Raw genomic sequence first — 14,845 nt, 5'->3', positions numbered from 1 at the left:
CCTACGCCAGGATCCTGTTTGTGGACTTCAGCTCTGCCTTCAACACCATCCTTCCAGACCATCTCCGAGGCAAGCTTTCCCAGATGAATGTGCCTGATCCCATCTGCCGGTGGATCACTGACTTCCTGACGGACAGGAAGCAGCACGTGAGGCTGGGAAAGAATGTCTCGGACTCCCGGACCATCAGCACCGGCTCCCCTCAGGGCTGTGTTCTTTCTCCTCTGCTCTTCTCCCTGTACACCAACTGCTGCACCTCCACCCACCAGTCTGTCAAGCTAATCAAGTTCGCAGATGACACCACCGTCATTGGGCTCATCTCTGACGGGGATGAGTCTGCCTACAGGAGGGAGGTTGAACGTCTGGTGTCCTGGTGCAGCCACAACAACCTGGTGCTGAATGCCCAGAAGACAGTGGAGATTATTGTGGACTTCAGGAAGCACACAGCCCCACTCCCCCCCATCATCCTGACTGACACCCCTATCACCTCTGTGGACTCATTCCGCTTCCTGGGTACCACCATCACCCAGGACCTGAAGTGGGAGCCCACCATCACCTCCGTCATCAAGAAAGCCCAGCAGAGGATGTACTTCCTGAGGCAGCTGAAGAAATTCAACCTGCCAACACGGACGATGATGCAATTCTACACTGCAATCATCGAGTCCATCCTCACCTCCTCCATCACCGTGTGGTACGCTGGAGCCACTATCAGGGACAAACAGAGACTGCAGCGTGTTGTGCGCTCTGCTGAGAAGGTGATTGGCTGCAGACTCCCATCTCTGCAGGACCTGTACACCTCCAGGACACTGCGGCGTGCAGCTCGGATCTCAGCTGACCCTTCTCACCCTGGACACAGTCTGTTTGACCTGCTCCCCTCAGGCAGGAGGCTCCGGTCCATTCGCACCAGAACCTCTCGCCATAAGAACAGTTTCTTCCCCTCTGCTGTTGGACACATGAACAATAACCGTATGACTGTTCCCACCACTAACACATGACCCTACGCTGTGTCACTGCATCATTTCATGTCTGGCACTGATCACCACCTGCACTCATGTATATATCTTTCTACGTAGCACTCATAATTCTTATTCTCATGTATATATCTCATGTATATCTCATGCACATATCTTTCTTTCTACATAGCACTTTAATTCTTATTGTTTGCACTGAAGCACCGCAGCAATTTCCTAATGTTGTAAACCTCAACATCTGGCAATAAACCCATTCTGATTCTGATTCTGATTCTGAAATACATGACAGTCACGCAAAAAACAAAACACTGACAACACCGAAACGCCAGCGAAATGCCAGCAATGGCAGGTATCAGTGCTCAAACCTTTTGTGTTTGTTTCCAACAAGTTGCCCACCTCGGGAAACAAAAATGTGTTCTTTTACTTGTCAGATGAACATATGAGACACTTTGACTCTTCAGTGCAGTGTGGAGCCTAACAAAGATCTGTTTTGTGTCCCAGCTGATCAGCAGGAGGAGGAGAGTCTGACGGAGCAGCAGAGGAACATTTTCAGCTACTTGGACTCAGCTCAGCCACTACAGAGGAAACAATGAGCTCAACACAGAAGGTGACAGACAGAGCAGGACCATATGACCAAAGATATTTATCACCATATACATTTGAACATTTGCCATAACGATGTAGCTGACGATAGAATTGACAGCAGACAAAATACTTTACAGCTGCACAACTTTATTAAAAACCCATCAATGTATTTTCACTGAAACAAGCAGCTGTTGTTTATGTGCATTAAAGTTATATAAAAATGTAACAGTGCAAATGCAAATTCCTCGCTGACAGTTTAACCAAAAGGCGTTTCCAGTGGAAACTGGCCGACACATCCTGAGCATAACCATGTATAATATCCACTAAACTTCAGAAGAGGTTATACAGTCGTGGCCAAAAGGTTTGAGAATTGCATAAATATTGGAACCTGGAGAAGTTGCTGCTTAAGTTTTTATAATAGCATTTTGCCTGCACTCCAGAATGTTATGAGGAGTGATCAGATGAACTGCATCGTCCTTCTTTGCCATGAAAACGAACTTAATCCCCAAAAAGCCTTACCACTGCATTTCATTGCTGTCATCAAAGGACCTGCTGAGACCATTTCAGTGATCGTCTTCTTAACTCAGGTGAGAATGTTGGCGAGCACGAGGCTGGAGATCATCATGGCTGTATCCCGATTCAGGTTCTGCAGCTTTAAAGTCCTCAAGGGCCGCGTACTCAAAGACCGCTAAGGCCGAAGTGCGAGGCTCGTAGGCTCGTGAAATGGGACGTCTAGCCTCCGTCGCGCTGCCCAGGTTGCCTAGCAACCATGATACTAACAGCTGGAAACGTTTCATACAGCTTTGTTTGACAGAAATGAAGGAGAACATATTTAGTTCATTTGTTTCTACATGAGCTCTGTGTGATTTGATGAGTATCTGAGGCTGAGACCACAGGACTGTGAAACATGATTGTTGGGCTTCATTTCTGTGCTGAACAGTCGTTTAAGATTAGCTGTAAATAACAATTAGCTGGTGTTGTTCATGAGACTAAAGTCATCTCACTGTGGTAATGTAAATATAATATGGCCAATATTATAGTTATCATATTAATCACTTCACTCACAGACAAGTATCTGTGACAGTGTGTATACAGATGTATCATATATAAGAGACAAATATTGTTCATTTAATATGTTGGTACTAAATTTGGCTCAGTGCTTACATATATGTGTAAAAGCAAATGTAGGAGCTGTGATAACTGTGTCTGATAGAATGAAGAGTCGACTGATATATGAAATATTCCTTTATTGGGTGAGAAAATCAGACCATGTCATAACTGCTGTAAGTCACACAGAATAGATATCAGAGCCTTAAACAGGCTGACTTCTGCTAAATGGGTCAAACTGGGCAGAAAGTCTACAAACACATAACATCCTTATAGAATATGATGTAACACTATAGATCAACTTAGCTCAGAATATATAAAGCATATAAACAGTTACAGCAACATGATGCAACAAACACAGCAGCTACTGATCCAAAATACTCAAAGCTTCATAGAACTGAAACCAACATTTATTTTTAGCTCCATCCTGCTGCTGATACAGACTTTAGGTTTCTGAACATTAAACTTGTTGCTGCCTTTCATAGTGTGTAGCTTGAAGGCCCTGAGTACTTTCTCCCACACTGGAAACACTGGGATGATCACATTATTTGAACATTACCTAATAAGACTGATTCAGCACAGACAGTTATGTTAAACTTTCCTAGCAGTCCTTCACAAACAGGGAACAGTCTGTCTATTCTCTCCATCTGTCAGCTGCTGCTGGCTCTTCCTCCTCCTCTTCCTCACACACTGCTGAGTTTGTCCTGGTGGATCATCAGGGCTGCAAAGCCTCACAGATGATGTGCAGCAGTGGCTCCCTCAGTCTGTCCTCACTCTGGACACTTGCAGTCGTCACACATGGAAATCAAATGTGTGATAAGCTGCAGGATTCAAACACAAGTGTAACTTATAAACACATGTTCATACTTTTATTCCACAATCAGAGAGAAAGAAACAGAGAGAGAGTGCAGGACAGACAGACAGGTGACAGTCTCAGGTGTACACACTGCTACACAACAGCACCAGAGAAGCAGGATTTAGTGTTTGTGTTATTACGAGTGTAAACAAGAAGAGTTCCAGATGGTGCAGTGGACACATGTGTGACTGCTGTGATTAAAGCATCTTTCTTTCAGCTTAACGAGTGAACCGTCAGCTCGTTCAAACACACGTTAAAGTGCGTTTGGCTCGACACCACCGAACAGAGGCAGCAATATAACACAGCTAACATTAACAGTGCAGTGAATCCTGCTTGTGCCGTGATGTTCAGGACTGCAAACCGAGCAGCATCACTGACTTTCAGCTTGTTGTGTTTGTGGATATATGACTGACTTTAATTATCCATAAAATCATCAAATTCTCTGTCAGATTAAGGTCGACTATTGAACGGCGTATATTTTAAAGGCTTTAAAACCAAGTTAACGCTGAAAGTACAAACATCACTAATGTCACATAACTCTGCCAACAAGGCAAAGCTATGGCTATGAAATGCTCTTTGTGTATCACTTCTTCATTATGAAAGATGTCATTAATGCACTAGTAATGTCTCATCTGGAGTATTGTTCAATCATTTGGTCAGCAGCTAATAAGACAGATCTTAACAGACTTCAGTTAGTCCAGAATAAGGCGTCCAGATTAGTGTGAAGATGTTCATACTATACTAATATTGATAAAATGCATAATAACCTTTCTTGGCTTCCTGTACAGGCTAAAATATTCTATGGCTTACTTGTAGTTCTAAAGAAAGCAATTCTGTTAAACACACCACATTTATTCTGCTCAGCTGCAGTATCCAGATGAAATACATCATCATATTACACAGTTTTCAACAAACTGCAATTTAGTAAATGCTCGAGTTAAAAGTAACGTTTTGTAAAACTGTTACATTTAGAGCAACTTTTAAGTGGAATAAGTTGCCTTAAAAAATTAGAGAATTATTCAAAACTTCAATGAACACTTAAAAGCCGATTTACAGAGCTTTTAGTTGTTGTAAATATTGTAAGACATGATTTGTTTTTGAAATTTGTGTAATGTGCCTCAATGTTATTGATATTATTATTATTATTATTATTGATTGCTTATATTTGAACAATTGTGAAACCTCACTGTGGATGTAAGAGTGAAATTATGTGGATATCTTGAATCCACTTTATTGTGTAATATTTTATGTGAGTATTTGACGGAAGACGAGCAACATCTGTTGTGGAAGCTAACGGGGTTCCTTTAGAATAAACAAACATAGGATTTATTATCACTGAATAATTCTGTATAAATCTATACAAATTATAGAAATATGTAATAGGAAACAACAAAATAATCTAAATTATAAAATAATGTGTGTGTGTGTGTGTGTGTGTGTGTGTGTGTGTGTGTGTGTGTGTGTGTGTGCATGATTTTAGTGTTTGAACAGTCATGAATTATCTTTAACAGCAGGTTGGATGTAATGTGTTAGAACTACCAGCAGGTGGGGATAAGAGACCTTTAAGGTGTTTGGTGCCACGCTCCACCTTCAGGTTTAAAACTAGTGTTAATGGAGTTTGAAGGTTGAGTTTGTTCCACGACTGCATTTCACTCACTGCCTCTGTTTGTATCTCTGTCACTGCAGGACCAACATGGAGCCAGAAGTCAGCGCTCTCAGGAGGCCGACAAACCTCACAGAAGAAAGGGAGAGAAAAAACACACCTGTGACGAGTGTGGGAAGGGTTTTACTGTGAGGGCTAAACTAAAACAGCATCAGGTCATCCACACTGGAGAGAGACCGTTCAGCTGTGACTTGTGTGGAAAGTCTTTTTCCTTCAAGGTTTCCCTAAAACAACACCAACTCATCCACAGTGGAGTTAAAGCGTACAGCTGTGATCAGTGTGGCAGAGCTTTTACTCACAGTAGCAACTTACAGAGGCATCTAGTTACCCACTCTGGAATTAAGCCATACAGCTGTGATCAGTGTGGCAGAGCTTTTACTCAAAGTAGCCACTTACAGAGGCATCTAGTTACCCACTCTGGAATTAAGCCATACAGCTGTGATCAGTGTGGCAGAGCTTTTACTCAAAGTAGCCACTTACAGAGGCATCTAGTTACCCACTCTGGAATTAAGCCATACAGCTGTGATCAGTGTGGCAGAGCTTTTACTCAAAGTAGCCACTTACAGAGGCATCTAGTTACCCACTCTGGAATTAAGCCATACAGCTGTGACGAGTGTGGGATGGAGTTTACTGTGAAGGCTTCACTAAAACAGCATCAGGTCATCCACACTGGAGAGAGACCGTTCAGCTGTGACTTGTGTGGAAAGTCTTTTTCCTGGATGCGTTCCCTAAAACAACACCAACTCATCCACAGTGGAGTTAAAGCGTACAGCTGTGATCAGTGTGGCAGAGCTTTTACTCACAGTATCAGCTTACAGAGTCATCTAGTTACCCACTCTGGAATTAAGCCATACAGCTGTGATCAGTGTGGCAGAGCTTTTACTCAAAGTAGCCACTTACAGAGGCATCTAGTTACCCACTCTGGAATTAAGCCATACAGCTGTGATCAGTGTGGCAGAGCTTTTACTCAAAGTAGCCACTTACAGAGGCATCTAGTTACCCACTCTGGAATTAAGCCATACAGCTGTGACGAGTGTGGGATGGAGTTTACTGTGAAGGCTTCACTAAAACAGCATCAGGTCATCCACACTGGAGAGAGACCGTTCAGCTGTGACTTGTGTGGAAAGTCTTTTTCCTGGATGCGTTCCCTAAAACAACACCAACTCATCCACAGTGGAGTTAAAGCGTACAGCTGTGATCAGTGTGGCAGAGCTTTTACTCACAGTAGCCACTTACAGAGTCATCTAGTTACCCACTCTGGAATTAAGGCATACAGCTGTGACGAGTGTGGAAAAACTTTCAGCCAGAGAGGGAGCCGAAATACACACCTACGCATTCACACCAGACATGATGTGTACTGCTGTGAACAGTGTGGCAAACAGTTTACAACAGACGCACAGTTACAACAACACATGTTTACCCACACTGAGGAGAGACCTTATCGATGTGACCTGTGTGAGAAGACTTTTAAATCTCCACATCACCTGAGACGACACCAACAGATCCACACCAGAAAGAGACTCTACAAGTGCAGCTACTGTGAGGTATGTATTTATATTGTTATCTTGTCATTTTAGCCTGACTGTTTGGAACAACTCTGCTCATTAAACTGTGTTAGCATGTTAGCAATTCTACTGCATGGAAAAGCAGCTCTGAGTGATTATTCAGATTTTCCTTTCAGTTATGATTTTAGTATTACTGTAGTATTATGGTGGTAGTATTGTAGTTATTGCAGCCCAGTAAACTGAGTGTGTTAACTGAAACAGTCAAATGTAGTTGGACGTCTGCAGAGATGCTCTTTATTTCAGGCGACGTTCAGGATACAAATGTTGAAGGACTGACTTACACTGTCTTTGTGTCTTTGTTTAGAAGCAGAGCGACACAGATGGATCCAGTTCTCAACCCTGTCATCACTGTGGTGGTGGGAAAGACTTTCATTGTGACCTCTGTGGAAAAACTTTCAGTCGGCAAGCTGCCCTTAAAACACATCAACGTAGACACACTGGAGACAAACTGAAATACTGCAAAGAATGTGGGAGAAGCTTCACCACATCACATCACTTAAAACAACATGAACTGATTCACAGTGGGGTTAAAAAGCACCTCTGTGATCAGTGTGGGTCATCCTTCACCACTGCATGGAAGCTTAAATCACACAAACGAGTCCACACAGGAGAGAAACCACACAAGTGCAGACACTGTGAGAGAAGCTTCTCACGGTCAGGTAGTCGTAACATTCATGAACGTGCACACATGGAAGGAAACTACAGCTGTGACCAGTGTGACAAGAGCTTCAGGAATCTCAGTTCATACTCTGCACACAAACGATCCCACGTTACTAATAAACTGTTTCACTGTTACCAATGTGCCCAAACATTCACCTCATTGTCTGCTCTGTGCAAACATCAGCGCGATCACTCAGGGCTGAAATCACTCCCATCACTGGATCACAGTGAATCTGAAGACACAGAAAGATCCTCTGGTTTCTGTGTCAGACTCAAAAAGCTTGAGATCAGGCTCCACAGAGTTCAGATAGAATCATTTAAACTTGTGTTGAACTGAACTGGTTGCTGGGCTGAACTTCTACATAATACAGATCTACATGGGATCTTCTTTTCTGTTGTTTTACTGAGTCAGTTTTGTCCTTTTTTCTCTGTCCTGGTTTTGCTCGTCTGTAAATGATTGAAACTCAGTCAAATAGTTCATTGTTCTCCAGCAAAACGTTTTGGAAACTCATGTTTAACCTTTAAAACTCTGACATGTTTTAGCACACAAGGCTTCATCGGGGAGTTCACTCATGATTGGACCATGAGAACAAAGGTTTTTAGTTCTTTCAAAGAGAGTCTTGGAGATGTTTGATGTTTCTGTTTTTCTGAAACCACCTGAAAGAAAAACTATTTTTCTTGCTTTATGTAGTGTGGAAGTTTTTAATGTTTCTTCATCTGTGATGTTCTTGAATGTGTTCACGTGAAGATGGTACAAATAAACTGTCCTTTCAGCTTTAGCTCCTAATTTATTCATTATTTATGGATGTGGCACAGCAGCCGTCTCTTGATTAACACATGGAGGGCTCGGGATCTGATGGTGTCGTCTCCCTAATTTGCCCACTCAGTAAATCTCACTCATGGCCAAGAAATTGAAATAAACCTTGTTTCCCTGCTGGATAGTGATCCACTGTAACTCTGCTCCTCCTTCCTGTTTAGGATTTCTGTGGCTGAAGTAAAATTCCCTCCATCCATCACTTATCCCAGCTAACCCAAAGTGAAATAAAGTTTTGCTGGTCTTAAAAAAGCATTACAATAATGGGCATTACCAATGCAAACTGAATGATACAGAAGATGAAAGAAGAGACTTTGATCAGTTAATAAAGCTCATGATCTGGATTCATTGTGGCTGCTACACAGATACTTCTGGGTCACTTCTCTCAGTTAGGAACCTTCCTCACCAAACTGACTGTTGGACCACACCCCTGGTTTCATGAGAAATTGTTTCAGCCATGATTTCTCTTCCTGTATTTCAGAGTAAAGACTGAAGTGACAAATGGAAGCATGTTTAAAAAACACAATGTGAGAGAGACGTTGAGGTCCTTAGAAGTTACCCTGGGTTTTTCTGTCACCCTGCTAGATGTTACACACCTTGTTATTGGACTGATTTCTACTGCTGGACTACTCCTGCGGAGAGTAACAATACTCTTACTAATTAGCTCCCTTTCACACCTTTGGGGATATTTATTTTTGTGTTTGCAGCGCTGTGAGCCAGAACAGCGAGAGAAAAATCTGCAACAGCGACGAGCCGAATGCTTACGTGAATCGCAGCAGCTGCACATGTGCTACGCTGAATTAGAGGATATCTTTGCTCTGGATTTCTATTTCTACTTTTTCATTTCTATATGATTCTTCTTGCATCTAAACAAAGATGATTCAATTTGCTAAATGTTGATGGCTCTTCGTGCTCAGGTGTAAATGAGACGTAATATTTGCTCTTGGTTTGGTTCTCCTGTACAGAACCTTGCAGTACAACAGAAACCTAAAAACATTATTTGTAGTTGTTATTCTTAGTTGTTCTGCTGCCTAAATACCACAGGGTCTGATTATGAAGTTATTGAGCTGCACATACTTTACGACCTGCTTAAGTTCGAGGTCACAGCGTCTGTAGAGCAGCTGGAACATAATGAAGTCTACAAGGTTAAAGTTTTCTCTTCAGTTATTGTTCTTTCTGCTGCTTGGTTTGATGGATCTGAGAGCTTTTGTTTTTATTATTGTTATTATAATTATCATTAATATTTTACTCTCTAGAAGCTTTAAAATAGTGTTTGTGTTTGAAAAAATTGATTTAAGAATTGAACAGAAACATCTGTCCTTCTGAAAATCGCCCAAAGGCACGGAGACAAAGTCAAAGGATGCAACCTGTAACTTTCTCTTCCTTCATGTCAGGACCATCATCCATGATTTATATAAAATGCATATAGCAACAGTAGCACTTTAGTTTGGACTTTATGATTTCTGTAACTGGAAAATATTATTTTGTTTAAAGACAGAAGTGACCGCATAGTTGCAACATCAAAGGGAAATATGAATTAATTAGCATCAAGTATATTTGTTGCTTAAGCGTTTGCACTATAACTTAAGTAGGATTATAACTTTTAAGGAAGGAAAGATTTCAGATATTTAGTTCACTGTTTCAGTTATTTTATATGAAATTAAAACATTTACGTTGGTCAAATATGATGCTCTAAATCAAATAAAAGTTTGAAAATAAATGATGTATTTTTAAATGCTGCAACAAATGTTCACAAAAAGTAACTATAATTAAAACCAGTTAAACAAAATCAAATGTTTGAATCATGCTTAACCAAATGCCAGGCTGGAGAGCTGAACCTAAAGTATACGTAGAAAGATTTCAACATCTGAGCAGTTTTTAATGTTTTTATCACATATAAATGTCACAGCAGTGGGTCCTGGCCCAATGCTTTGTGTTTTTGGTTTTCTTTGACTCTTGTTTTTCTTGGTTTTTGTTCTTCTTATTTATCAGGCTCTCAGTAATCTTAGTTCTCCCTCCCTCAGTGTTCATTTCAGCCTGTGTTTAGTTTCTGTTCCCGTGTCCCACGTTTCATCGTTTCATGTCGAGTCAGCCCTGTCTCTCTGTTTCCTGTGTCTCCCCAGTCAGCCCCGCCTCCCTCGGGCACTCATGTGTGATACAGAGTAAGAAACCTGACTACATTTGCTACACTCTCTTTATTACCTGTTACTTTAAAATTCATACACTAATTATGTCTGCCCATCTCTCTAATGTGAAGGTCAAAGGTCAACATCCCAGTGACATAAGAATAATCCCAAAGGGGCAAAGGCAGCGGTTAATTTAGCACATTTAGCATCAAGGGTACAGCAAGGATATACTTTTACTTATTGTGGCAGGGGTGTGGTCTCTGGCCTGCTGCAGTGGAGGCTGGTGGCGGGACGTTGGACGGCACAGGTGAGGGTGATGGAGCTCATGACTCTCCCCTTTATAGTGACGGAGGAGACTGGCGTGGGGGAAGCGTGTAGTGGAGGAAGCCGAGGAGAGAGCTGGTTTCTGGCTACAAAGACGGCGTCAAACCAGAAAAGATTGCTCGTGGTCAAATAATGTGTCAATCACCTGTGAATCAAACTGTGTGTGGCTCAGTTCATGTCACAGTGTTGTTTAGTATATCTTCACTTGTCTCACTCTCCTTCTGTTCTGTCCATCAGGACGATCCTCAGCGCTTACACAGATCCTCCATCGATGTTTTGGATCCAATCAGTGATCAGTTCTACGAGGAGGCCTGGATGTTCACCAGCGCTCGCTACACCTCCATCTACCAGAAGGTGAGTGTACTCCTTTGTACTCAGATTAACATTTTACTTCTTAAAATACATTTTCATATATGAGCTTTCTATTATTTCATGGGCCATTTAATCAATATTAAAATTACAAGCATATCAACAAAGGTGAAGCTGGTTTTTTCCACTTGCTGTCACACAGTCATGGAGGAATACAATAAATACATAATCAGTCATAGATCCTGAACAATGACATTAAAAGAAAGTCTGTGGCTCTAAAAACTAAACAGTATAAAGACATGCTCCAAGCTGCTGTTTCTCTCCTACTCCTCTAGGTTTTCCACTGTCGGCCATCCAGCGATGCTGGAGGGCTACCTGGCCAATGCTGGCCTACACAAAGAGGTCCCGGCTCGGAGGAGCTGAAGGAGATCCTTGCCTTCCTCGTCAGTTTCCTCTTCAGTTCCTATCCCAACAAAACCTTCTTGCACCTATTAGCTCCAAAGAGGCTATGGTGCCCGTGGAGGTCTGGACCTGAGGCCTGTGCTCATCACGTGGATAGAAAACACTCTGACACCATTCTGGAGGTCTGATGGGACTCTGACCAAAACACAGATGAAATAAAACTTGTGGCTGGAGCTTTTAAAATGACTTTTTCACCTCATAGATTAATGCTCATGATTGCATGTTAGCAAGACAGCATCTCCCCAAGGTGAAACTCTCAGGAGACATTTACTCTTAAACTGTAATCTGGTTGAGACTACTTGAGGAGATCTTAGTAGCGAGTATGTGGATTTAGTCTCTTCACCAACAGCAGACAGACCCATGCCAAGAAAGCAGACATGTTCTCAAAGAAAGCCGAGAGCAGAGATTGGAAAAAGCTAAAAAGAAAAAGCTGCAGCTTCAGACGACTATCTGCCTGTAAGGCTGAAAAAGTCCAGTTACGCTCTATTTTGGAAAAGCTCCCAGTTTTGGTAACCTGGACTTTTATTTCCCCTCTTCTGCTACAGATGTTGACTGTGACCTCAGAGGCCAACTGGACCACACAGCTGCAGCAGGAGTGAGGGAGAGGAGTCTTCATCCAGCTTCAAAGAAAACATCCAGGTAAAGTGACGTGGATCAGCGGATAAAGCCGTCTCCACTTTCAAAGGAGATCCTCTGAGAGAGAGACTCTCTGAGCCATTTTAGCCTCAAATTATAGGACTTTATAGTACAGCAACACTTTTAAAGGACAAAAATAACATAAACTGTGACTGTAATACAAACAAAGTATTGCATGTGTTTTTAAAAGTGTTCCTCCGATGGGCAGGATATCACTATTAGACTGTCCCACCAGCCAACTTCAACAAGAGACCACAGCAGCATTCAGTGATCAGCACAGATGTTCCTCTAACACTCAGCATCTGATCCCTGTTGGTCTGTGTGCTTCTGCTTTTGCTCAGTTAGAAACCCTGCAGCAACCCGACCCAAAACTGTGTCTTCTTGTTGGCCTCAACGTTGAAGTGTCAAACGTCCAACATCTGGAAAGGAAACCACGCCAGTGTACTGTGATGTTTCACCAACATGTGGCAGACGCTGGTCCTGCCTTTCATGCTGACATCAGCAGAGAGCCCCGCCTACCTCAAAGCCTCCCCTGTCATGTATTGATCAGGATGATTATGAAGATGAGCGAGTGCAAATAAGACTGTAAAAGTCCACGAGCAGAATGTTTGGATGCTTTCTGATGATTCATGAATATCATGAGAGTGTTTGTGTGTTTTGTCTTTTCTTTGCTGACGTTTGTTACTAACAAAGACAATTTACGCTCTGTGTGTGTTTTCATCCTTACCAGCCGCACTCTAACTGCAATGAAGGAAACAAACTGTAGAAATGGTCGACTCAGTGACTTCATAAAATATTGAAGTGGTTCAGGTAGAGCCAGTTTTTAAATGACCATGAACACTGAGCGTATTGTATCTGTACAGCATGTTTTTCTATTAGACAGATTTGTAACAGAGGCCTTGCTCTCAGTAAGTTTGAAATCTTTTCTGATTTCTTTTGTAATCTCTGATCTTTGTGTATCCTGCTCAGTTTGCATGCTGCCTGTAGGAGTTTCTGTCTTTGTATTTGAAGAGAATTCATTGAATATACTCAGCTGCTTCCCTTTGGTGCCTCACACATCACTGAAGTTTTTCAGTGTCCAGTTATTTGTTTTTAATAGCTGTTTGAATTCTCTGTATGTTTGACCCTGTAGACTGTTTAATGGACTGCTCGTCTTCCTGTTTGTAACCACTGCCTGTTTAGGACTAAAGATTTGGATTTTTGACTTTAACACAGCCTCTGCGTGTCGTCCCTTTGTGTCCTCGTCCTCTGTGAATGTGTCACAGATGTTTCCATGATAATAACACAGCTTTCCCACAGTGGCTTGCAGCAGCATTTATTCACAGCACATTTGAGAAAGGTTCAGATTAACTCGATGAGTTTATATTCAGAATGATTCTGACAGTGGGCCACTGTGAATTGTGATCTTTCATCAGGTCAATGTTTAAGTTCAGTATTTCAAAGCAGGAGCTATGAACAGTCATCATGTTGGCATTAGAATTATTATTATTAATCATTATTAATAATGTCGTTACTCATGTATAACTTTGATGAGTATACATGAATTTTATCAATAGTCAAAATAATGAATAATTCATGTATAACTTTTATTGTGTTTTGTATATTAATTATATTTAAATAGAGATGTTGACCCTGTCTCTACAGTAGCATCAGGGTAACATACATTATTGGTCCAAGCTGTCATAAATGGGGAGCCTGATCCTTTATTATGAAAACATGACGAGTATTTTTCTTGTCAGTTGGGAAGAAGTTGGTCTTTTTTTCCTTCTTTTTGCTCAGTTTGTCTTTTCTTTGATAATTGAAACTCTGATCAAACCTACTCATGTTCACAGCATGTAAAAGCAGCTGACAGTCCGTGGCATTGTTGTTTGTAGAGGTGCAGTGTAGTGGGAGCATAAATCAAAAGAAAACAGTAAAATTTATGTAATAAAACATCTGAATGAAAATGAACAGGCCCTTTATGAACTTCAAAGGGATCTGAAAACAACACTTTTTAAAAGAGTATCTTGGGGTGTAGGTGGTCAAAATAGAAAACTGAGCTGAGACTCTAAGTTCAATCCATCCATTGGTTTTTACTTAGGAGGAAGAAATGTCAGGCTGGTGCAGGCTGGTTAGGTGCATGTGGTTATCTTTACCTAAATGAGTTCACTTTGTGGCTGCCAGGTTGGGCAGAAGTACCTGTCCCCTGTTAGGCTTAGTTAGGCTGTTCTCTTCTAATCAGACAAATAAGGCGATGACTTTCTGCGAACAGTATTTCTTATAACTCAGCAGTATAATGCATCATAAAACAATATCATTCATTCACAATAAATCAGCAGTCTAATGCAAATCAGTTTAATAAATGCAATAGTTATTACCTTTAGGTTATTACCTTTAAACCTTTAGGAGAGCCGTCTCTGTGCTGTGGTTCACCCTAAAACCAGACTGGAATATCTCCAGGATCTGTCTATCATTCAGAAAATCAGTAATCTGAGTAAAAACAAGTTTTTCTAAGATTTTACTTAAAAATGGTGAGTTGGATACAGGTCTGTAGTTATTAAAATCATTACAATCCAAATTGCTCTTCTTCAGAAGGGGCCTCACCACCGCCGTTTTAAAGGCAGCAGGGAAGACACCCAACTGAAGAGAGCAATTCATCATGCATAAAAGCTCAGCCTCAAAAAATCCATAAAGTGTTTTAAAGAGTGAAGAAGGGATTGGATCTAAAAGACATGTGGTGGGTCTCACTGTGGAGAAAACTTTCTGCAGGTTCTCAGCATTAACCAGGACA

At 41.5% G+C, this 14,845-nt stretch overlaps 2 protein-coding genes across 4 annotated transcripts in view; both read left to right on the top strand.

The window, feature by feature from the left end:
• The window catches only part of LOC146650417 (phospholipase D1-like), a 179,322-nt gene that overhangs the window by 7,981 nt on the left and 156,496 nt on the right, over positions 1-14,845 (top strand). For 2 of the 3 annotated variants that reach the window (XM_085385483.1, XM_085385474.1), the window contains exons 3-4: positions 1,470-1,575; positions 5,203-5,397. In XM_085385483.1, the coding sequence (XP_085241609.1) occupies positions 1,558-1,575; positions 5,203-5,397 (213 nt within the window). In that variant the 5' untranslated portion in view covers positions 1,470-1,557. Of the gene's footprint in view, positions 1-1,469; positions 1,576-5,202; positions 5,398-10,905; positions 11,023-11,312; positions 11,562-11,984; positions 12,079-12,416; positions 13,286-14,845 lie in introns of those variants that run through there. The other variant, XM_085385484.1, reaches the window with a different exon arrangement.
• Positions 1-14,845, top strand: part of LOC146650421 (protein NLRC3-like) — a 159,237-nt gene that overhangs the window by 107,640 nt on the left and 36,752 nt on the right. The gene's annotated exons all lie outside the window — the stretch shown is intronic.

The sequence above is a fragment of the Rhamphochromis longiceps genome, linkage group LG16, assembly GCF_057381845.1.
Source record: "Rhamphochromis longiceps isolate RC_006_pf linkage group LG16, R_longiceps_female_GT1.1, whole genome shotgun sequence".
NCBI lineage: Eukaryota > Metazoa > Chordata > Actinopteri > Cichliformes > Cichlidae > Rhamphochromis > Rhamphochromis longiceps.
The sequence above is the reverse complement of the archived record's forward strand: the minus strand, read 5'-3'. Positions and strand labels throughout refer to the sequence as shown.